At 41.5% G+C, this 25,967-nt stretch overlaps 2 protein-coding genes across 3 annotated transcripts in view; one reads left to right on the top strand and one right to left on the bottom strand.

Moving 5' to 3' along the window:
• The window catches only part of LOC133608890 (UDP-glucuronosyltransferase 2B37-like), a 696,509-nt gene that overhangs the window by 131,154 nt on the left and 539,388 nt on the right, over positions 1-25,967 (top strand). The window lies entirely within an intron of this gene.
• hcn4 (hyperpolarization activated cyclic nucleotide-gated potassium channel 4) overlaps positions 12,641-25,967 on the bottom strand; it is a 309,786-nt gene continuing 296,459 nt past the window's right edge. Inside the window, exon 8 of the mRNA XM_061964494.2 lies at positions 12,641-16,107. Within this exon, the coding sequence (XP_061820478.2) occupies positions 13,631-16,107 (2,477 nt within the window). The 3' untranslated portion in view covers positions 12,641-13,630. The remainder of the gene's footprint in view (positions 16,108-25,967) is intronic.

Here is a 25,967-nt window from a genome sequence, read left to right as displayed (position 1 = left end):
CCTCTGTAGGACAGGGTTTCTGCTGTTTTTTAAGGACCTACTGCAACAATGCAAGTCAATGATCCTCCGTAGGACAGGGTTTCTGCTGTGTTTTAAGGACCTACTGCATCAATGCAAGTCAAAGATCCTCTGCAGGACAGGGTTTCTGCTGTTTTAAGGACCTACTGCAACAATGCAAGTCAAATATCCTCTGTAGGACAGGGTTTCTGCTGTTTTTTAAAGACCTACTGCAACAATGCAAGTCAATGATCCTCTGTAGGACAGGGTTTCTGCTGTTTTAAGGACCTACTGCAACAATGCAAGTCAAATATCCTCTGTAGGACAGGGTTTCTGCTGTTTTTTAAAGACCTACTGCAACAATGCAAGTCAATGATCCTCTGTAGGACAGAGTTTCTGCTGTTCTTTAAGGACCTATTGCATCAATGCAAGTCAAATATCCTCTGTAGGACAGGGTTTCTGCTGTTTTAAGGACCTACTGCAACATTGCAAGTCAAAGATCCTCTGTAGGACAGGTCTTTCTGCTGTTCTTTAAGGACCTATTGCAACAATGCAAGTCAATGATCCTCTGTAGGACAGAGTTTCTGCTGTTCTTTAAGGACCTACTGCAACATTGCAAGTCAAAGATCCTCTGTAGGACAGGGTTTCTGCTGTTTTTTTAAAGAACCTACTGCAACAATGCAAGTTAAAGATCCTCTGTATGTATCCTCGAGGACAGGAAAGCTCTGCTGTTTTTGGTGACTTACTGCAAAACACTGGTCAAATAAGCTCTGGAGGACAGGGTTTCTGCTAATTTTAAGGTCATACATGTGACAGTAGCGCACTGCATTTTTTTAAAATCTAGTGCAAAACATGTTAGTCAATTGTCCTCTAATGACAGGAAGGTTCTGCTGTTTTTGGTGACCTACTGCAAAACATTGGTCAAATATGCTCTATATGACAGGGTTTCTGCTGATTTTAAGGTCATACTGCAAAAAAACGCCAGTCCAAGAGCCGTATGTGACAGTCGCGCACTGCGTTTTTTTTTAAATCTAGTGCAAAACATGTTAGTCAAATGTCCTCTATGACAGGAAGGTTCTGCTGTTTTTGGTGACCTACCGCAAAACACTGGTCAAATATGCTCACTAGGACAGGGTTTCTGCTGATTTTAAGGTCACACTGCAAAAAACGCCAGTCCAAGAACCACAAGTGACAGTAGCGCACTGCGTTTTTTAAAAAACATCTAGAGCTAAACATGTTAGTCAATTGTCCTCTATGGCAGGAAGGTTCTGCTGTTTTTGGTGACCTACTGCAAAACACTGGTCAAATATACTCTGTATGACAGGGTTTCTGCTGATTTTAAGGTCATACTGCAAAAAATGTCAGTACAAGAGCTGCATGTGACAGTGGTGTACTGCGTTTTTTGAAAATCTAGCGCAAAACATGTTAGTCAATTGTCCTCTATGACAGGAAGGTTCTGCTGTTTTTTGTGACCTACCTCAAAATACTGGTCAAATATGCTCTATAGGACAGGGTTTCTGCTGATTTTAAGGTCATTCTGCAAAAAACGCCAGTCCAAGAGCCGCATGCGACAGTAGCACACTGCGTTTTTTGAAAATCTAGTGCAACACATATTAGTCAATTGTCCTCTATGACAGGAATGTTCTGCTGTTTTTGGTGACCTACTGCAAAACACTGGTCAAATATGCTCTATAGGACAGGGTTTCTGCTAATTTTAAGGTCATTCTGCAAAAAACGCCAGTCCAAGAGCCGCATGCGACAGTAGTGCACTGCGTTTTTTGAAAATCTAGTGCAAAACATGTTAGTCAATTGTCCTTTATGACAGGAAGGTTCTGCTGTTTTTGGTGACCTACTACAAAACACTTGTCAAATATGCTATATAGGACAGGGTTTCTGCTGATTTTAAGGTCATACTACAAAAAACGCCAGTCCAAGAGCCGCATGTGACAGTAGCGCACTGCGTTTTTTTAAAATCTAGTGCAAAACATATTAGTCAATTGTCCTCTATGACAGGAAGGTTCTGCTGTTTTTGGTGACCTACTGCAAAACACTGGTCAAACATACTCTAAATGACAGGGTTATTGCTGATTTTAAGGCCCAAAACAAAAAAACAACGTTATTCCAAGATTGTCTATGTGACAGAAGTGCACTGCTGTTTTTGAAGACCGACTGCAAAATATGCTTTTCAAAGAACCTCTCTTGAATAAGTACTTTGCGATTTTAAAGCGGACACTAAAAAACACTAATCAAAGCTCCTCTATATGACATGAGAGCGCTGCCGTTTTTCGTGATCTTTTAGATTTCAGTTACAATTCCGGCCTGTTGTCTCCGATGTCCCGCGGGCCGCCAGTTGACGATCCGTGCCACAGGAGGACATTGAGCGAAAGGACACGGTGTTAAAAGGCAGGCAGGATCAGAGGCTTCTTTTCCGCTATTGTCCACACAGGACAGACTTCCAAACAAGATGGCCGGGAGCGTTTGGACAGAAACACTGGCAGCTGTCGTCATCCTTCCACTGGCCTTCACCGCTTCTTCCCCGCCTCCTCAGTGTCGCCCTCAAACTGCTGTGTTTCTTCCGATGGGTGACAGGGGCACATAATGAAAACAGTTTGCCGCTTGAGAAAGTGCTTGCTTTTTTTTTTTGTTTTTTTTTCCCTTTTCTTCTCTCAAAGCCTCCCTTTGTAATTCCCAGCTGATTCCGCTTGGAAAAAAAACAACAACAAAAAAACAACACGCTCTATACTACATTACGCAAATAGTCTTGGGAGGATGGAAATAGCAAATCCCCCTTCAAGTATAAACATTGCTGTCAGGTGAAAATCTTGTTACTCCAGTTCGGGTTATTTTCCTGTTTTTACTCGGAAAGACGGATTACACTGCTGTCTTTTCCGCGAGTCGAGAAATGTTCTTGACCCTGAGGATTATTATGAAGGCTCCTTCTTTTTTTTATTTCCATTACATAAATGCAAAGCTGCACGGTTATCAATCAAAAACTGTGTTATTTTGTAGTTTAGGAAAAAAATTCAAAGCCTTTTCAGGGGAGACTTTGTAAAGATTGTGTCAGAAGTTGTAATTTACGACGGACTGGACTACAACTCCTGGCAACTTTTATGGGAACAAAAGTCTAGGATTTTTGTAGAAATATTATTTCTACAGTTATTTCCAAAGGCAATGTTCTGTCTTTAAGAAACACAACAACAACAAAAATCAAAAAAATAAATAGTCGTAGTCAGTAACAGTTTCATTTTTGCATCAAGCAGAGTGAAAACATTGTGGAATCACTCAATACTGAGAAAAACATTATGAAATCACCCTGTAAATATCGAAAGCTAACACCTGCATCAGATTAAAGACGCCCATTAGTCTGCAGGTAAACAAAGGAGTGTTCACACCTTAGAGAGCTGTTGCACCAGGTGGATTGATATGAATCATGGCTCTAACACAAGCAATGTCCATTAAAACTGCAAAATATGTTGATTGTTCACAGTCAGCTGTGTCTAAAATCTAGACCAAGTACAACTGAGTGAAGGTTGTAACAGGCAAGAATCCTGGTAAACCCAGGAAAACATTAACACATCAATACAGACCACGTAAAGCCATTTGTCTTGAGAACAGAAAGTATACAGCAAAACAAATGAAGCACTGGGGTCAGCATCTGTGACCGAACTGTAAGAAACCTCCTAAAGGAAACGGGATTTAAATACAGAAAAGCTCAATGAAAGCTGTCATTAACATTTAAACCGAATAAAAACAAGGTTACAACGGCTAAGGAAAAGCAATGGTGAGTGGATGAAAGTCACCATTGTCCCTTCCCTCTGTTGCTAGATATCTCGAGATGTACGTTGTAATATGTATATGTGCTTTGCTATGGAGGTTTTCTCCCACTCCAGACTGGGCCCCCTCAGGAGCCCAGTCTAGATTGTATTTTTTTACTCATCCTTCCCCAGCGTTTTACCTTTTTCCCGATATTTTACGGGGCGCCTTTTGGCGACCCATCAGCGTTCCTGTTCTGTAACCCTTTACACTGTTTGTTTGTCTAATCTTGAACGGGTTTGTGCTGAAAACAAAGTTTCGTTGTACTTGTGCAATGACAATAAAGACCTATCTATCTATCTATCTATCTATCTATCCATCTATCTATCTATCTATCTATCTATCTATCTTTTGTTTGGTGCCATTCCAATGAGATTTATGAAGACGACTGCCTGAAGAAAACATGCAAATCTCCATTGATGATATGGGGCTGCATGTCAGGTAATTGACATCAAACGATGCAGTGCTGATGCTCTTAACTAAATTCCATTGTTCTTTGTGAGAATAACACTAAATGTAATTAAAATGGCACTGGGGAGATGGCTGTCGTTACGTCTTCTATAAATACACAAGTTTATATTTCTTATTCCATCAATGAAAAAGATGATTGGGGATGAAAACATCATTTTGCAAGATGGCATAGAGCAAAAACCGTAAAAAAAAACCTTTCCTTTGAAGAAAGATTAATATGGTCAATGTCATGACCTGCAAATAGTACGGGTATCAAACCAATTGAAAATATGTGGTAGAAATTCCAGAAAATGGTCCATGACAAGACTTGCAAAGATGATCTGACAACAGCAATCAGAGAAATTGTGTGTAAGATTGATGAAGAGTTCTGTTTGTAACGTGTTGAGTCTATGCCTCATTAAACTACAAGCTGCTATAAAAGCTAGAGGTGGTACTAATAGTACTTGTTTTTTCATAATTCCATATTTTCTCAGATTTGAGTGATTCCATATTTGTTTCACTCTGCTTGATCTAAAAATGAAACCGAAACCAACACAAATTATAGTCTTGGTTTATTTGAGTGTTTCTTGAAAATGACTTCAGTTTTGTGTCTTGCATGTTGTCTGTTTTTTTTTCTTCTACAAAATTAAACAACTAAATGAACATCCTCCAAGACTGGTGATTGCATAATTTTTTTAACCAGGGGTTGTATAGCAACTGACAAAATAGCTTTCTCACTATTCTTAAACCTACACTATCTGACATTCCCATTGAAGCTTACAACTACAGGATGTCCTCCAGTAGCAACGTGAGGACCCAGCGGTGTGTCGGCCTCTTTGCCTTCCCTCAGTTCCTCAACGTCTCCTCACATGAGCACCTTTGTCCCTCACGCAGACTTCAAACTGTTTCCCAATTCCCAGACTCTCTAACATAGCACTGTGCACAAGAGGAGGAGGGAACTTTTTTTTTCTCCCCTTCAGACTCCTCTGGAACAATCGATTTGCTAACGTTCAAACTAATTTTAGCATCCGCTCCATCATGCCACCCCAGGGCTCAGTTTCTGCCGCCTTTGGTGACGGTAAAGTGGACTCCTGACATGACTTTGTACATGATAGGAATGTGTGAGTCACAGTAATGATCTCTTTCAGTTGGTTTTTGATCCATGCTCTCTGTTAAATAGTTGTACCCATTGATGGTTTAATTCTATTACAACAAACCAACCTGATGTTGTGATTTCACCCTAAATTGCCTTTCTACTTATGAATACACTGATGTTGGGCTTAATGAGGGTAGAATCTCTAGAGTGGAAAACCCTTGGGATCATGCAATTCATAATTTCAACTCTAATTTTTTGGGGGAAATATGCCGTGATAGTCCAAAATCAAAACAAAGGCTATGTTGACTGGGTTTTACAGTAGTACCTCAAATACAAGGTAGGTATGCTTTTTTCTGTATTTCCAAAAGTAAAACATTTGAAGTAATTAAACTCCAACACCGCCCTGCAATGAGATGGCGACTTGTCCAATGTGTACCCCGCCTTCCGCCCGATTGTAGCTGAGATAGGCTCCAGCGCCCCCCGCGACTCCAAAGGGAATCGGCGGTAGAAAATGGATGAATGGATGGAAACTCCAACACCTAGTTGAAAGCGCTCACATAAATCCAAGGTTTTCAAAGTGTGAGGAACCAGATGACTTCAATGGAGGCACAGCAGTTGGAGAAAGGAAGAAAAGATGAATCGATGTTTAGTTCTAACTAGGGATGTAACGATAAACGGAATAATGATAAACCGGGGTAAAACTATACTCTCGGCAGGGTCCTTGAGGGTGCATGGGAGTTTGCCCAACCAGTCTACATGTGTTTTGTGGACTTGGAGAAGGCATTCGACCGTGTCCCTCGGGAAGTGCTCAGAGAGTATGGGGTATCGGACTGTCTGATTGTGGCAGTCTGCTCCCTGTATGATCAGTGCCAGAGCTTGGTCCGCATTGCCGGTAGTAAGTCGGACACGTTTCCAGTGAGGGTTGGACTCCGCCAAGGCTGCCCTTTGTCACCGATTCTGTTCATAACTTTTATGGACAGAATTTCTAGGCGCAGTCAAGGCGTTGAGGGGATCTGGTTTGGTGGCTGCAGGATTAGGTCTCTGCTTTTTGCAGATGATGTGGTCCTGATGGCTTCATCTGGCCAGGATCTTCAGCTCTCACTGGATCGGTTCCCAGCTGAGTGTGAAGCGACTGGGATGAGAATCAGCACCTCCAAGTCCGAGTCCATGGTTCTCGCCCGGAAAAGGGTGGAGTGCCATCTCCGGGTTGGGGAGGAGATCTTGCCCCAAGTGGAGGAGTTCAAGTACCTCGGAGTCTTGTTCACGAGTGAGGGAAGAGTGGGTCGTGAGATCGACAGGCGGATCGGTGCGGTGTCTTCAGTAATGCGGACGCTGTATCGATCCGTTGTGGTGAAGAAGGAGCTGAGCCGGAAGGCAAAGCTCTCAATTTACCGGTCGATCTACGTTCCCATCCTCACCTATGGTCATGAGCTTTGGGTTATGACCGAAAGGACAAGATCACGGGTACAAGCGGCCGAAATGAGTTTCCTCCGCCGGGTGGCGGGGCTCTCCCTTAGAGATAGGGTGAGAAGCTCTGCCATCCGGGAGGAGCTCAAAGTAAAGCCGCTGCTCCTCGACATCGAGAGGAGCCAGATGAGGTGGTTCGGGCATCTGGTCAGGATGCCACCCGAACGCCTCCCTAGGGAGGTGTTTAGGGCACGTCCGACCGGTAGGTAAGACCCAGGACACGTTGGGAAGACTATGTCTCCCGGCTGGCCTGGGAACGCCTCGGGGTCCCACAGGAAGAGCTGGACGAAGTGGCTTGGGAGAGGGAAGTCTGGGCTTCCCTGCTTAGGCTGCTGCCCCCGCGACCTGACCTCGGATAAGCGGAAGAAGATGGATGGATGGATGGGGTAAAACTCCCAATGGTTGGTTATACCATGCTAAATTAAAATGATTGTACAACCGTGATTGATAACCGTACTTTGATCAACTCACAGACCGGTGATACTGCTCTTTTACGGGAGAAACAAGCTAGCGTTAGCTTGCGAGACAGCTTAAATATTAGCATGACTACAAGAGACATTAAAGTCTATTCCCAATAAGAACCAGCATACTACAATATAAACGTAAATGAACACATTACTCTATGAGCAACTTAGATATTCAGTTGAGTACATTGAACTTACAGGATGTGCTCTCTTAGACTGATCATTCCATACTAGGAGGAATAACAACATTGTGTTTACTACAGGAAGTGAATTTGCATGACGTCACATGAATTGTTTTTTCTTTTTCATCAAAAAACAGTAGAACCTTCACAAATTAAAAGCGAAAATAAAGGTATTTAAACACTCAAATATTGATAACATGCTCGAACAATATTTAATGTTTCTTCTGCCAAGAAAGTATGTTGTGTGCCTTTTTTATTTACTGTCATTTTCAAATAAATCGCCTTGTATGTATGGAACAATTGACAAAGAATATTTGAAAGCTTTATAAGATTTCAATGTGTGGTATAAGTACTTTTTGAGCACATTCAACACTACCACAATACTAATAATACCTGTGATATGAAATGTTCAATTACATCCCTAGCTCAGACAGATTGAGTAAAGAGTAGAAAACTCAGTCGTAAAATGCGCCACAAAATATATTTTCAAGAAGTAGGGAAGTACCATTCGGTTTTCATATTCTCACAGGACAGGCTCACTGCCCCACACTTTGAAAACCCCTGACAAAATGTTAGAATGTTGTTGGCAGTGAAGAAAGAAAATGGAAGAAGTTTTGCAAAGTGACAATGTAGGGGATTTCACTGCGTATCGTTGCTTATATCGGGTTAATCATGTGAAACAAATTAGGGCATCGCACGGTGTAACAGATGCGCAAAGAAGTGTGAACATTTTACAAAATATGGGCCTTTGCTCGTGCTATTATTTATTTTTTTGACAAAAGTGGAACTTCGATTTATGAATCTTTCATTGTACAAACTTTTTGTTTTACAAGCCACAGACCTACACCATCTCAGTGTACAAACATTTCATCCACAGAAGTGCTGTCGTTAGCTACTGGGCCAATTTGTGTTTTTTTTCTTTCTTTTTAAAGCCTTTTTGTAGTTTATGCGAGATCAATATAAGTCCCAAGAAAGCAATGGACAAGCGATGTGTGGTTTGAAACATTCAAGAAGCAACCCCAGCGTTGTCGAGACTGCCTCCTCGCTCCTCCCCCTACCTTATGCTGCGAATCAAGAATATTGAATACGAGGTAAAGTGGATTTATTTTATTTTATATATCATTGCAGCGACCTGGCTGTTAAAGTTAAGGAGTTTTGTGATTTTGAATTGTGAGTGCACCACAGGACTAGTGACAGTGTGTGTGCGTGTTCTCAAACGACGACAGTTCAGCTAATTGTTGTTGTTTTGACTCTGTTATTGAATTAAAAGTTGATCAATCACCACCTTGTTATGTTTGTTTCATATGCAGTACTGTTTAGTGCTTTATATTGTGTTCGAATTGTACAAGGTTTTACTAAAATATGGGATTTTGTTGAGGCTGAAACCCATTAGTGGTGTTTACATGTTTTCAAATGGAAACATTTGCTTCAATATACAAACCTTTCTATTACGATCCTTGTTCAAAAGCCAATTAGGTTTGTAAATCGAGGTTCCACTGCATGCTACATGATGACTTAAAAATTCTCGCACACAGCTAAATGTGCTACAGAAAACACTTACTGTAACTTTAGGGTGTTAAGATGAATAACTGCGGAATTTACTACACACCTTGAGGGAACTGACAAGCATATGTCCGCCAACAAGCAAAAGTTCATAGGCTGAGGATACAATTGAGGATATCTGATTACATGATGATTACATACCGCAGCATTTTGACCACAACCGAAAGGGTCAAAATGCATGAAACTTCCATCCATGGCGACAATGAAATGTCTCGATTTTAATACATGAGTTTACCCAAACATGAGTTACAAAGGCCCATCGAGGAAATCACAGTTTAGCATCAAATTGCAGTAACTCTCTTGCAAAAGGTTAACCTGACTCTCCAGACCAATGTAGTTCGCTGAGCTCCACACAAGGATCTGTGACTTCTCAATAGAAGATGTATTTCAGAAGTCGGGGCCTTGTAAAAAAAAAAAATTGTATGCGATTGGTTAAACCACTTGTCCGTTATCTTGAATGACGTGCTACTTCAACCACTCACATCGAACTCAACCCGTAAGGCTGATGAGAGCGACGCTGGGAAAACCAAAACAGAACAGCCGACATATTGGATAACGACAGAGCGAAAAGTTAGATAACTTTTACTGAAACAACGCAGCAATGTCAGTAAACGATCGATGTCGCAAAACAGTTGCAATAGCAGAATCAATGTTAGCACACGACTCCTCGTTGCGTGCCGCCATTGTTGTTTGGATCAAACAGTCCCATCGGCGCTATGTCACATCTCTGAAATCCCGCCCGGTGATTCTGATAGGTTTGTTATTTTTTGCTATCTTGAAGTAGTTTGCAATGCCCTCGAGCCCAGATGCTTGTGTGGAGCTCAGCGAACTACAAGGATCTGGCAAGAGTCAGGTTGCCAAAAGGTCAGATCTTGCCCAAAGTGCCTATGGTGGGTTTGTGTACTAACCCAGTAGAGAATGCATGCAAGCATTTGCTTTACTAGTGACTACATTGAACACATTTCACTTTCCGGTTCCCTTCGAACTAAGGATGTTTGCTCTGAGTCCTGCCACTTCACGACGTTCACGTCAACCATGACTTGCATGGGCCCGTTCAATACTACCGTTTTGCCGTATTAAAACAATGTCCCGACTTGTTGAATTAGAATCAAATCTTAAGGGTATTTGGGGGAAAAAACAAAAAACTAATCTTGTCCGTAATTGTGTTTGTCCTTCGTGTTTGCTTTTCCTCCTCATTACGGGGACTTCTGGGAAGTGTAATGAGTGGAGATGGTCACCGCGCACCTCTGTGAGGGTCAAGGGATTACAGACATGTCTTGTTAAATTAGGCTGCTGTGACTGAGTAGGGGGGGACTCAGCTGTGGAAGTGGAACCTGGATGTGTGTGTGTCTTGGTGATGAGCTACCAACCAACTAGGTCCACGGCTAGGATACATTCCCACATGTATTTAGTTTTCATGTAAGACAAAGCAAGGTGCACACAAAGACAATCCCGCAGTTTTTGTTCCGATTGTCTGCCTTCTGACCAAAGACGGTAAACGTCCGATTATCTTATTTCACATATGATTGGCTTATACGATTGTCCTGTGGTCTGAGGTGTGTTAAGAGAGAGTTTGTCCCATTGATTGGATTCAAAATGGGTTTTTGGGGACAATAGTAAATATTATGTCTCAATCATGGATTGTGACATGGCACGAAAAGTAGCCAATCAAAAAGCTAAAAAAGAAGTGTTGAGAACATACTCATCTCTAACCCGCTCGGTAGATTACAAAATCCGTGTTTATGCCCTCTCAATGATTTTCTGTCAAAAATAGTCCCAAAACCATTCTCATTCTCTCCTACTCCGAGCTACTTATCAAATGACCAATTCGAGGTGACCTAACTCATATATATATATATATATATATATATATATATATATATATATATATATATATATATATAGGCCAAAAGTTTGGACACACCTTCTCATTCAATGCGTTTTCTTTATTTTCATGACTATTTACATTGTAGATTGTCACTGAAGGCATCGAAACTATGAATGAACACATGTGGAGTTATGTACTTAACAAAACAAAGGTGAAATAACTGAAAACATGTTTTATATTGTAGTTTCTTCAAAATAGCCACTCTTTGCTCTGATTACTGCTTTGCACACTCTTGGCATTCTCTCGATGAGCTTCAAGAAGTAGTCACCTGAAATAGTTTTCACTTCACAGGTGTCATAGTTTTGATGCCTTCAGTGACAATCTACAATGTAAATAGTCATGAAAATAAAGAAAACGCATTGAAAGGAGAAGGTGTGTCCAAATCTTTGGCCTGTACTGTATATAAAAACATAATAAATGCATAAAGATTCCCTTCTTTAAGACAATAATATAAGTTGATGTATTGCAGTACCTTATTCTGATGACTTGCATTGATTGGAATCAGACAGGATTCACAGTAGTGCTGATAAGCTCCACAACTTCAAATTTACATTGTGGAGGGGAAAATAAATCCTCCTGGCATTGCAATACCAGATGATATGGTTGGTTTTTAGCTTTTCATTTGTCCAACTTCCATATTCGTTTGTATACGTTTTACAAGAAATATATTGGAGAGTAACTCGACAGCTCGCTAGCTCGTATGCGCTTGTTTTCTGAAACCTTTATTTTGTTAGCGCAGGCAGGATGGAGCAGCCCTTTTATTGTGAAGACAGGAACTGTGTGGTCGGTCTATAGATTTTTGACCGCAGGTGTTAGGCGAAAGAGTTATTTATCTCGTTACCGTAGGTTGTTTAATTTTTTCATAATGAGTTCGCAGCAGCCAGCGTCATTTCACAAAATCCCCGAGTGCCATGTATGTCAATCAAGTGACGAAAGTGACGGCATATTGAAGATGATGATTGGTAATTCTGAGCTCGATTATTTTTTAAAGCCTGGCAATCGACTGACACAAGCTCCAGGATCGACTGGTAGCTCGCGATCGAACTGATGGGCACCACAGCTCTAAACCAATATAGCTATTTTCGTACGCCAGCTTTCACTTACACTGTCGGTATTGCAATACATCATCACTGGGAAAGATGCTACTTTAAAATTGCAGGGTGTACAGTAACTTTTTGCCAATAAAAAAACATATGCTCAAGATATTGAAACCAAATGACCATTTGAAGTTCCGGGACAGTCCCACTCAGTAATACAGTACTTGACTTTTAGCGACCACAAATGTACATACATTCAAGATCTTAAACTCAACGCTAGTCTTCGGCGAGGAGACGTGCCTATGTTGATGGTATAGCAGCCATAGAAGAAGATAATAATGCACAAATTAAAATGTCAAGTTATATGTCCATTCTGAGGGGTTTGAAGCTTGTGCAATGTATGTAAAAACTTTATGTTTGGACTTTGAACGGTCCAAGTGCTACATGTTGCAACACACAAAACGTGGTTAATAAACTACACAAAAGATAGCTTAAAGGCAACTGGACGTCTTTTTGGGTTCAGTTGTCTTTGATTAAATTTTTGTGAAATACCTCGATAATTGACTCTATACAATGGGTAGGGAACCTATGGCTCGTGGGCAATAAACTGTCGATATCATGCAATGCTAAAAAAAAAGCCCCAACACTAACTTAACCCACAATCGCATCATAAATGACCCTTGGAGGATTTTATAAAAAAAAAAAAAAAAAATGGCCCCCGATAGGACAAAATATTCACCACTCCTGCTCTGCACAGACAAGCTGTGGTTCATGGAAGTCCTATAAATAAAAGGCAATGTTCAGTTTCGGTCCGGCTTAAAAGTCCTGCCTTGCATCCGACTGTTCCATTGAGTCGCGTACACTCGCTACATGAACAGTTGCACACATTCAGGAAGAACAACAACACACGCCTTCTACACACATCAGCGGCATGGGTTTGGAAGACAAAAGTGTTCGGGACACGGTCACCGCCGCTCATATGCAGCTATCTCGAGATCGAGGGTAGCCCGTTAGCATCCTTCCTCGCCCTGCTTCAAAAAACATGGTTATTATTATTATTACAATAAAGTGATATAAAACAAGGGTTAGGGAAGGGAAACGAGGAGGTGAAACATTACCTCACTACAAGTCTTTTTTGGTTTCCTAAAATCTTTTTTGTCGTCAGGTTTTTGAAAGGTTTACACATATGATAAATAAGCACAGTCTCTACATTTAGGAATCAACAATATGCGATCCTGTATGATACGGTATCGTTTTAGCAAAACTGTAGATAACTTTTGTTTGAGACACACAAGAAGCTTTAAACACAGGTGTTAGTGCATAGGTTCCTGCAGACAAAATGAGTATTTGTATACAGTCAACTAAAGTGTCCCTTGCAAACATCTTCGGAGCGTAAAGAAACTGTCTATCCATGTAAAATATTGATCTTTTTCACACCCTCCTTGATTAAACTTTTCACTTAAATATATCTCTATCTATATACATGATGTATAAATAATGATAGGACAGAGCATAAAACAGTGTTACCTGGTAACGTGTCTTTGAAATCACAGCAAATAGAAGGTCAAATGAAAATGGAACACAGTGACATCTGATAAAAGAAAAGGGAAATTGCCACATGTGACATAGGATGTGTTTCAGTTTGGAGGAGCACAGGAGGGTGTGATCAATCCTCACAAATTGGACGGAAGCTTCGAGCGGACAGTTTGAGTTTCTAGATCCGATGAGTAGGCAGAGGAGCCCCTCCGAAGTGATGAGGAAGGGGAGGCTCCGGGAGAGCAAGTCTGATGCGAGTGCCCTGGAGAAAGCTGGATTGGAGGTGTCATATGCCCCAGAACTGAGCTACAAGGTTTGGGTTTTAGAGTTGGTGAGGAGAAAGGTGAGGGGTAATAACCTGCTTCCATGGAGGAGCAGGTAGTTTGTTGGCCTAAGGCCTGGGCCACCTCCTGGGGAAGCAATGGGTGCGAGCTGGATAGCAGCTTTAGATCCTCTGAAAAGCGACCTGGCTGAGAATCTCTTCCTGTGGTCTGTGTCTGGACTGGAGGATATGACGGAAGAGAGGATTGAGGCATGAGCATAGGACTTTCGGATCCTGGGGCACTGGTGGGGTCACTGTAGTGGAAAGTCCTGCTCATAACTGGGCTTTGAAAAGTCGGGCTGGGAGCCACTGGAGTAAGGCATGGAGAGGCATTTGCTGAACCGTACTGGGCCAAGGAAGCCAAAGCAGACCTCTCCAAGGACATCTGGTGAGGAAGGAATCCTGACTGGAGGCCTGCCAGGCCAATATGACCAAAGGATGATAGGGAACCATCAGCAGGCTGTTGACTATTATGTCCTCTGCTTGGGGATGGGGATCCTTGTGGAGGGGAGTGGAAGAGATTTAAGCCACTTGTAGTCCTGCCCCCTCCTGCAAATTGTTGGAAGGGGGTCACTTGAGGAGGTTTGGGAGGTGGCTCACTGTGAAGAAGCTGTCCCGGCATGGGGCTAGTAGAGCCAGTCGATATAGGACTCTGACAGCGTGTAGAAGAAATAAGTCCTTCTACAACTGCACCAGAGATGCCTCCTGAAGGGCCACTTGTTACACAGCCTCCTACAGACCCGTCTGTTGATTTGCTTTTATGTGATCCAATCGTTCCTTCCCCTTGCACACTCGAACTAATGTAGCTCGATGCAGATCCACTGAAAGCCCTTCCTAGAGATCCTCCAGGGTTTACTATTACAGAGTCACTAGAAAGTCCGATTAGGGGTCCCATCGTGGATCCGCCTGTTAATCCTCCAGAAACCATTCCCTCTGATCCACCAGAGGCCCACCCCAATGTTCCACCGGTGGTCACTGGTACAAGTACTTCTCCAGAAGTCGTGGCAACTGACCTAAAAGAAGTCCTACCTAATGATGCAGTAGCATCTGTTGAGACCAGTAAATCTTCAGAGGTCTCCCCTACTGGCCCAACAGAAGCCCTTCCTAGAGATCCCACAGTTGTCGTTGACACACTTAATTCTCCTGCAGTCCCTTCAAACGAAAACCTGCCTAACGAACCGCCAGTGGTCATCCCTCCAAGTAATTCTCCAGAAGCCCTTCCCGTTGATCCACGAGAGACCCCTTTCAAAGATCTCCTGGAGGAATCTGTTAATGATGCACAGGTAACACTACCTGATGCCACTAGTGCTGATCTGCTACAAGCACCACCCACTGAACCTTCAGATACCCCTACTACTAATTCCCCTGAGATAACCCCTGCTGATCGAATGGGAGCTGAACTCAATCTAAAGTTGCTCAGTGAACTTGCTTCTGTTGCTGCAGTTGTAAAGACCTCGGCAGCCCATGCACTGTCCCCTCCACCGTCCCCTTCCATAGAACCCCCTACTGCTCCACCTGAAGGCCAGTCTGATGTACTGGCACAGGCTCCAACTGCGCTGCCACTTATTCCTGACCCTGTGCTTCCACCTGTTGATCCTTGGTGGAAGAGACTCGACAAAGGTGGGGTAGTTGAGCGAAAAGGCTGTTGATGCTGTGGTTGTGAGTGTAGCTGGGCCATACTTGATGAGGGTGAACCAGAAGATGAATACGGCCTGCGAGAAAATGCTGAGGTCCCACTCGCACTAAATCCTGACCTTGTTTCATTCTGTCCACACTGGCTTCCACTATCTGCACCCTGTTGGTTGGAGCTAGCTGCCACTGAACCTGATGCTACATGCTGAGCCTGAAAAGAGGAAAGCAACGACATGTCCACCCCAGAGCGTATTTTTGAAGGTGTGCTGGCAGGAGAATCTCCAGCAGAACCAGGAGCTGGTGATGAAGGACCAAATGTGTGGAACTTCTTTTGCCGACTGGGAGGGTCCTTTAGGGACCCTAGAACAGAAACCGGTGGCCTGAAAAGAGTTGACGGCAGATGGGGATGATGTGTTAGGGCGATGGCCACTGAGGTGGTGGCGGCTGCTGCCTGGAGAGGTGCCTGGATCAGCGGGGCCCAGATGACAGGGGTAGGTGATGGAGGCGTCTGCGGAGGGACATTTTGCAAGAGGTGGGCACAGTGGGCCATGTCCCTGTCGTGCTGCACAATCTGCTGGATGATCTCATTCTCCTGGTAGTTGAGGACGCCAGAGCTGAGGTCGTGCTGCACCTTATGCTGCAGGATGGAGTTTTTCTTGCCTGCAAAAACACACAAACAGAAACAGACACACAAACAGACAGTGAGGAGGGAGAAAGAAAGGGAATAAAATAAGAACGAGCATATCTTGTCAGCCGATAGGACTCAGCTGACATTTTTGGTGTACTCGAGTGACAGCCTTATTTAACAGCATCTTTCGTTTGTGGAAGCTAGCACAGAAACTGCAAGGGAGAGAGAATAGTAAAAAGGGAATAAGAAGAAAAATGTTTGCGATAGAAAGAGATGTAAAAATATAAATACAGGAGTGAGTAGGGAAGACAAAGGAGAAAAAGAGAATACAGGTGGGAGACAACTACCCCGAGACACACGCTCTGAAAGCGTGACAGCCTCAAGGTGTAGGCGGTGTATGTCTCAGTAGCTCTGACTTTGGGTTTCCATAGCAACAGGGGACACAATATAAACAAAACTTCACACTGCAATGCATGCTATAAAGGGATTCTGATTGGCCAAGATTCACATAAATTATGTTATATATTTATTTACAATGTGACTTAAATAAATCCATTGATTCATTCCTTGAACGGATCTTTCTGATGATAACATTTATTATTATCATTAAGTGAAGTGAAGTGAATTATATTTGTATAGCGCTTTTCTCTAGTGACTCAAAGCGCTTTACATTGTGAAACCCAATATTTAAGTTACATTTTCAAACCAGTGTGGGTGGCACTGGGAGCAGGTGGGTAAAGTGTCTTGCCCAAGGATGCAACGGCAGTGACTGGGTTGGCAGAAGTGGGGATCGAACCTGGAACCCTCAAGTTGCTGGCACGGCCACTCTACCAACCGAGCGATAACGCCCCAAATATTTCTGTTAATTAATTTAGTCATTTAATTTCATGATCGCTAGGTTGCATGGAAATTTGTTATAAAGTGTAAGCCAAAACTAAGTTAATATAAGGCTAATTACACTGTGCAATAAAACACGGAATAACTGTATCGAACACATTCATTTATATCTTGACTAGTTTGCGTATTTCATTAGTGATTTATTAATTACCAAATTATTTATGTAATGATATATGTATTTATTTAATTGCCTTTTACTTAAAACGCACCATGGAAAAAAAGTGGTGGGCGGGGTCAAAGATTTGATTGGTTGAAGTGCAGTAAAAGCAGAGTTTAGAATAACGGCATTATATTATATTGGGGTTACTGACACCGTTACTTTTACTCGTAACGAGTAATCTAATGAACTACTTTTTTTAACGTTACAACACCATAAACGAGACGTTTGATGTAACGTTGCACGCGACTTTTGATGTGACAGCGTTAGAGTCACAGCAAGTTCAATGCAGGAACTATATTTTTATTAATGAAAGCCACAACCACTACCACAGTAAAATTAACTTGATATCAAATAGAAGGAAACAACATCACACAGCAAACATTACACAACATGTACAGTAAGTACACTCACACATACACACTAATACTTTGAAGGAATAATAGACAAATCAGGGATTGAAGTGACCTTGCAATCCTACCATTTGTGGACAAAGAGACCACAGCCATCGAAGCACATTCAATCTCTTTATTAACTAGCGCTAACATAATCCAGTGAAAAGATTCAACAGAGCTGCTGTAACAACCCTAAAAACAACACATTTGAGCCAACAAACACAGATGAGCTAATGCTGCTCTGTCTGGGCGCTGATATCACACGTCGTTTAGCCCTTTACAGGTACATACACACACTCTGGTCTCTAGAAACATCTCAACTGCATACACTAGATATTTCAAGTTTTTTGAAATTTTTTATAAAGTAACACAATAATTACTTCACCGAGTAAATTAATTCATGTTTTAAAGGGTAATAGTGTTAGTAATTAATTTACTTTTTTGGCAAAGTAACAGGCAGCAGGGGTTAGTGCATGTGCCTCACAATACGAAGGTCATGAGTTCAATCCTGGGCTTGGGATCTTTCTGTGTGGAGTTTGCATGTTCTCCCCGTGACTGTGTGGGTTCCCTCCAGGTACTCCGGCTTCCTCCCACCTCCAAAGACATGCACCTGGGGATAGGTTGATTGGCAACACTAAATTGGCCCTAGTGTGTGAATGTGAGTTTGAATGTTGTCTGTCTATCTGTGTTGGCCCTGCGATGAGGTGGCGAATTGTCCAGGGTGTACCCCGCCTTCCGCCCGAATGCAGCTGCGATAGGCTCCAGCACCCCCCGCGACCCCGGAAGGGACAAGCGGTAGAAAATGGATGGATGGATAGCCAAGTAACTATAATTACTTTTTTAAAATAAGTGAAGTGAATTACATTTATATAGCGCTTTTTCTCAAGTGACTCAAAGCGCTTTACATAGTGAAACTCAATATCTAAGTTACATTTAAACCACTCTGGGTGGCACTGGGAGCAGGTGGGTAAAGTGTCTTGCCCAATGACACAACAGCAGTGACTAGGATGGCGGAAGCGGGGATCGAACCTGCAACCCTCAAGTTGCTGGCACGGCCGCTCTACCAACCGAGCTATACCGTCCCGTTTCCATACACTGAAAATACGCCATCCAAATAATATTTAATTAAAACATACAAGTATTTCTAACTATATTTTACATTTCAAATAATTCAATTAATTATTATTTATTTTTGTTTTACTTGCTAATTTTCTGAACATTATATTAACCTAATTGGCACACAACACAAACCTCTCCTTAAAGAAACTAGGAACACTGATTATTCATCCATCCATCCATTTTCTACCGCTTGTCCCTTTTGGGGCTGCGGGGGGTGCTGGAGCCTATCTCAGCTGCATTTGGGCGGAAGGCGGGGTACACCCTGGACAAGTCGCCACCTCATCGCAGGGCCAACACAGATAGACAGACAACATTCAACCTCACATTCACACACTAGGGACAATTTAGTGTTGCCAATCAACCTATCCCCAGGTGCATTTCTTTGGAGGTGGGAGGAAGCCGGAGGGAACCCACACAGTCATGGGGAGAACATGCAAACTCCATACAGAAAGATCCCGAGCCCGGGATTGAACTCAGGACTATTTAGGACCTTCGTATTGTGAGGCACATGCACTAACCCCTGTACCACCGTGCTGCCCCTGATTATTCATGTTTTCAAAATGGGGACTAACTTATTGTCTCATTGTCTTTAAAAATAATTCCGAGCCTTAGAAGTTACACCGAGTTTGTCAAGTGTGCGCAAGGTCAAAGAGACAGGTTACATCACTTTGACGTGCACACTTACTGCTCACTCCTGCAGAAACGTGCAGATCTCTAGGCTCAAACTCCATTAGTCATTGTTGAACGGTGGAACGAGCGGTGACAAGGTCAATTCACCGGCCTGCCATTTTCAATTCGAGGCTCCGGAACCCAAAGATATTCCAAATGCAATTAGGCGCAGATCAATCTCTCCATTCCTTGTTATGACTGGTGGCGGCGCTCCTCCGAGGATGACCCTTGATCCACCTGACCGCTAATCGCTTGCAAACCTCTAATCAGATTGTGCAAAGTCCATCAACAGAGTAATTAATTTGTGGATCAGGGCTAAAGTACGCCAGTGACTTTATTATGGGAGAAGGCTGGAGGAGAACATCAAGCTCGGCAGAAAAGGCCGTACACAGGAGACCATCCCTCAGAAAGATCACTATCAGCCCACCATATTTTTTCAAAGCAGCCATTTGCTACAAAGAGTCTCCCCGAAGCAATGTCTATCTTCCATGCTAAACATAGCAAAGGATAAAACAGAGCATACGAGCGATGCCTGAGTGATGATACAGACGTGCCTTTCATTGTGAATATTGTATTTGCACAGGCTGGGTTTGGGAAGAGTGACGGATACGGAGAGAATATCAATTGTCTCCATCGGAGATCAAACAGGGAATTCACAACCAGAGCGCGGTCTGCCTCTTTTAACAGCGTTGACTGAGTATCAAAAACGTTTTGACGACCCTCAACTGTCGTCTGAGAACTCGAACACGGTGTCACGGAGCACGATGCATACACACACAGAATTGGATTCAAGGAAAGCAGGTAAAAGGGTGAAGAAATCATCAAGGAAGGACTAATTAAATGTATTATTACGTCCACGGGTGCACACAAGACCAAGGCCAGTGTAAACAAACACTTTTTTGGCTATTTTCCTTGAGCTATTCTCCACTCTGATACTAAATTATATGATACCATGTTCAGTATTACTCCACAAAAGCCAAAAGATACATACAACTAAATAATGAAACATGACAAAAATCCACATTCAGCAGTTTTCTTCGGGTGCATATCTTGCATATATCGTTTTTCATCATTGTTTTAAAATACTTTTGTATATGTCATACACAATTCCAATGTTGTATTACTATGTATACCACATAGTACCTCCCCGGATTGTAAATAATCAAAATAAATTTGTAATTCAAGGAAAGCAGGTAAAAGGGTGAAGAAATCATCAAGGAAGGGCTAATTAAATGTATTATTACGTCCATGGGTGCACACAAGACCAAGGCCAGTGTAAACAAACACTTTTTTGGCTATTTTCCTTGACCTATTCTACACCCTGATACTAAATTATATGATACCATGTTCAGTATTACTCCACAAAAGCCCAAAGATACATACAACTAAATAATGAAACATGACAAAAATCCAAATTCAGCAGTTTTCTTCGGGTGCATATTTTGCATACCGTATTTTCCGCACTATAAGGCGCACCGGATTATTAGCCGCACCTTCTATGAATTACATATTTCATAATTTTGTCCACCAATAAGCCGCCCCGGACTATAAGCCGCGCCTACGCTGCGCTAAAGTGAATGTCAAAAAAACGCTGCGCTAAAGTGAATGTCAAAAAAACAGTCAGATAGTTCAGTCAAACTTTAATAATATATTGAAAACCAGCGTTCTAACAACTCTGTCCCAAAATGTACGCAAATGTGCAATCACAAACATAGTAAAATTCAAAATGGTGTAGAGCAATAAATAGCAACATAATGTTGCTCGAACGTTAATGTCACAACACACAAAATAAACATAGCGCTCACCTTCTGAAGTTATTCTTCATTCGTAAATCCTTCGAATTCTTCGTCTTCGGTGTCCGAATTGAAAAGTTGCGCAAGCGTGGTATCCAAAATGGCCGGTTCCGTCTCGTAGAAGTCATCGGGAGTCAGTGTCGCTGTTGTTCTGTGAATCCTGCCTTCCGGAAAGCTCGGACCACAGTTGTGACCGAAATATCTGCCCAAGCATTTACGATCCACTGGCAAATGTTGGCGTATGTCGTCCGAGGCTGTCTGCCCGTCTTAGTGAAGGTGTGTTCGCCTTCGGAGCTGTGTGAAAAAAGCCACCCGGCCTCTTCGCGTAAACTTCCCTTAACCACTCGCTCATCTTTTCTTCATCCATCCATCCCTTCGAGTTAGCTTTTATGATGACGCCGGCTGGAAAGGTCTCTTTTGGCAAGGTCTTCCTTTTGAATATCACCATGAGTGGAAGTTAGCATGGCAAGCTAGAACCACAGTGAAGGATGACTTCTCATTCCCTGTGGAGCGAATATTCACCGTACGTGCTCCCGTTCCACAGTGCGGTTCAGTTGCTGTGAAATACGGTAGTAATCCGTGTGCGGATGGAGAGATTGCGTCTTTTTATGAACCGGATCGTTTAGTAGGAGCCATTTTGTGGTCTTTACAGATGTAAACAGGAAATGAAACGTACGGTGATATCCGCGCGTTTTTTCTTCTTCTTCCGGGGGCGGGTGAAGCGCTTCCTGTTCTATGGGGGCGGGTGCTTTCCTTGGCGGTTGCTTGCGTAGAAGAAGAAGCGCTTCCTGTTCTACCGGGAAAAAAGATGGCGGCTGTTTACCGAAGTTGCGAGATCGAAACTTTATGAAAATTAATCGTAATAAAGCGCACCGGGTTATAAGGCGCACTGTTAGCTTTTGAGCAAATTTGTGGTTTTTAGGTGCGCCTTATAGTGCGGAAAATACGGTATATTGTTTTTCATCATTGTTTTAAAATACTTTTGTACATGTCATACACAATTCCAATGTTGTATTACTATGTATACCACATAGTACCTCCCCGGATTGTAAATAATCAAAATAAATTTGTAAATAATCAAATGTATATACTTTTTCTTATGCTTTCTGAACTCACTATGTTCACTGCTCGCTGTACATATCCTACCAAGTCAGACCTACACTGCTTCAATGTCCATTTCTCAGATGATGCAATTGTTGATGACTGAAGTGCTGATATCAACCAAACCTAACCCCCTGCCCCAACCCCCCCCCCCCCCCCCCCCTCCCCTCCACATCCCACCCCCCGGATTGTAAGTAATGTAAATAATTCGATGTATATATTCTGATGATTAACTTGTGTGATGACTGTATTATGCTGATAGTATATATTTGTACCATGAATTGATTTACGTGGACAAGTTGAAAAACTTATTCGGGTGTTACCTTTTAGTGGTCAATTGTACGGAATATGCACTGTACTGTACAATCTACTAATAAAAGTTTCAATCAATTCAATCAATCAATCAAGTAGAGTTTTTCACCTCCGATACCGTACCGACATTGGAGCCTTGAGTTTTGGCCATAACAGATATTAAAACGATCCAATATCAAGTACATGCTTGTATTATATTGTAGTGTGGAATGTTGGAAAAGGCTTGATCAAGTGAAATTAAAAACAAAGGTATGTATGAAAAACATATGACAGATTTGTGATTTTGAAGTACAGTAAAGAGTTCATTTAGTTTTTAGCGGCTCCTATTGGTCTATTCATTGCACAATTCATTTTTATTAAGGTCATGACGCCTTACGTTAAATAGTGCAGACACTATTGTTACTGGATACTTTCTAATACTCTTCTGCCTTGGAGACGTTGTATGTGTAAGCAACTATATTTATTTGAAACGTCTTTATATTGACAAATGACATACAAGTATCAATTAAAGGAAGGTTGTGGCCTAAAGCCTACCATGTTTACTTTTTGTAAACGACTTCACTAAAATATAAGAACAGATCAACCTTGTATGCTTCTTGGAGGACATTTGGATGTTAACTAGCTTTGCACAAGTAAATACGCTGCAGGACTACTTGTATCGGAGCTTACAACAGAGATTTTAGATGCAAGCCGTTATCTTCGATACTTGGTTTTTTTTGTATTATCGGACGCCTACTACATAACATTTAATATTTTTGTACATTCTAAATACACACATTTGTCATTCCTAAAATGATGACTAATACAGTATTTTTCGGAGTATAAGTCGCTCCGGAGTATAAGTCGCACCTGCCGAAATTGCATAATAAAGAAGGAAAAAAACATATATAAGTCGCACTGGAGTATAAGTTGCATTTTTGGGGGAAATTTATTTGATAAAACCCAACACCAAGAATAGACATTTGAAAGGCAATTTCAAATAAATAAAGAATAGTGAACAACAGGCTGAATAAGTGTACGTTATATGAGGCATAAATAACCAACTGAGAACGTGCCTGGTATGTTAACACAACATATTATGGTAAGAGTCATTCAAATAACTATAACATGCTATACGTTTACCAAACAATCTGTCACTCCTAATCGCTAAATCCCATGAAATCTTATACGTCTAGTCTCTTACGTGAATGAGCTAAATAATATTATTTGATATTTTACGGTAATGTGTTAATAATTTCACACATAAGTCGCTCCTGAGTATAAGTCGCAAAAAAAACTGTGACTTATAGTCCGAAAAATACGGTAACTATGTCCAGTACACTATTGTGTATATGTTTAAATTACCTTATGAATAGTGTAAGGAATATTCCGTACTGTATATATTTTACTACATCTGTATTTACTGTACAAAGCAAGTGAAAAACACTATATACTATGTACCTAGAGCAATAGATCCGTATTGGGTGATGTGATTGCCTGTCTGTTAATTAGTTAGCAACATAACTCACAACTTTAAAGGCAGATTTTGATGAAACTTCCAGCAAATATCCCAAAAAAGATAATGAACAATTTATTATATTTTAAGCCTGATCTCGATCATTTCTACTACGCTACCTTGCATTTACATTACACTTCTGTGTGTTTATGCATGCAGACTGACAAAAGGTTCACTCTGTGTATTTAATTCTGCTGTTGATAGCTCAAAAAGTTATGGCCACATTTTGATTAAACTCACGGCAAATGTCAATTTCCGGATCAACATCTGGATTCAGGGCTTTTTTCCTTTTGGGAGGTAGGGGGTGGGCCCTGGTGGAAGTCTGCGCTCCACGACTGCTTTTATAATTTGATTTATTATTACTTATTTAATACTTATGTTTTTTTTACTTAAAATAAAGGTAAAGTTAAAGTTAAAGTACCACTGATAGTCACCCACACACAATTTGTGGTGAAATTAAATTACCCTCTGCATTTGACCCATCCCCTTGTTCCAACCCCTGGGGGGTGAGGGGAGCAGTGAGCAGCAGTGGTGGCCGCGCTCGGGAATAATCACAATCAAACATATTGTGGTATTGTGTTTATCGAGTAGTCTACACTGCAAAAAGTCAGTGTTCAAAAACAAGAAAAAAAATACAAAAATTTGGGGTATTTTACTTGAACTAAGCAAAATTATCTGCCAATAGAACAAGAAAATTCAGCTTGTCAAAACTTTCCAATACAAGTAAAATTAGCTAACCTCAATGAACCCAAAAATACCTTAAAATAAGTATATTCTCACTAATAACAAGTGTACTTTTCTTGGTAGAAAAAAATAGACCTTTTTGCTCAATATGTTGAAAAATATTCTTAAATAAGTAAATGCTAGTGCCATTATCTTGACATAATGATATGCGCTCGGCATCATGATTTTTTTTTTCATGCTTGAAGTAAGAAATTATTACTTTAAAAAAGTAGTTTTATACTTGTGAGTGTTAATCAGTGTTGGGACTAACGCGTTACAAAGTAACGCGTTACTGTAACGCCGTTACTATCGGCGGTAACTAGTAATCTAACGCGTTATTTTTTATATTCAGTAACTCCGTTTCCGTTACTACATGATGCGTTACTGCGTTATTTTGCGTTATTTTTTATGTAGTATCGGCTAGAAACTGAGAAGATCTGAGTGTCGCTGCTGAAGAGGCGACGAAAAAGAGGCGCGCCGCGCGCTGTCTGTGTGTACGTGTGTGTGTGTGAGTGTGTGTGTGGGGGAGGGGGCGTGTCTGTGTCTACTATCAAGACGTCATGGCGAACCCCGAAGCCGAGTTTCTTAAAATGGAGATATTTTCAGTACGTTTCTTTTATCGACCACAAAGAAAAGAACATTTTAGCTGAATGTAAGTTTCAAATATGCTGAAACAGCGACAAAAACAACATGCTTCGACGAAGCTAGTAAAGAGACACACACTTCACCTCCACCTCCAACAGCGGCTGGATTTTAACGAGGCACTGCACACGTGAAGGTACACACACTCTGTCAATTCTCTTATATACTCTTTCATTTTAAACTTTTAGAGTGTTTGATTATCACATCACTCTAAATGTTTAGACTATAAAGTTCACAAACCTAAAGAGGGATACTAGTGGGCCAGGCTAATATTTCCTTTTCTCTAAACTAAGTGGGGAAATGTGTAGAGTGTTCTGGGCTTCAGACATGATTTTATTTCAGAATTCCTTGAGAAAACGCCTGGTTAGGCTTTATGTATGTAGTGTGTGCCTTTCTTGTTTTACAGCTATGTTGTTGTTATGCTGTTTGTTACTTATGTATGTTAAGTTGCAGCTATTTAAAATAGTTTTGTCAATTTGTTCTGGTCTGAAACAAATTGGCCCTTTAAAACATATCTTTGTCTTTGTGTGTTGTATGTAGAGCACATTGCTTAGCAGAGTTCAATGATGCAAATGCATGTCAAGTTGAA

Source organism: Nerophis lumbriciformis, linkage group LG06, assembly GCF_033978685.3.
Source record: "Nerophis lumbriciformis linkage group LG06, RoL_Nlum_v2.1, whole genome shotgun sequence".
Classification (NCBI taxonomy): Eukaryota; Metazoa; Chordata; class Actinopteri; order Syngnathiformes; family Syngnathidae; genus Nerophis; species Nerophis lumbriciformis.
This window is presented reverse-complemented; position numbering and strand designations above follow the sequence as displayed.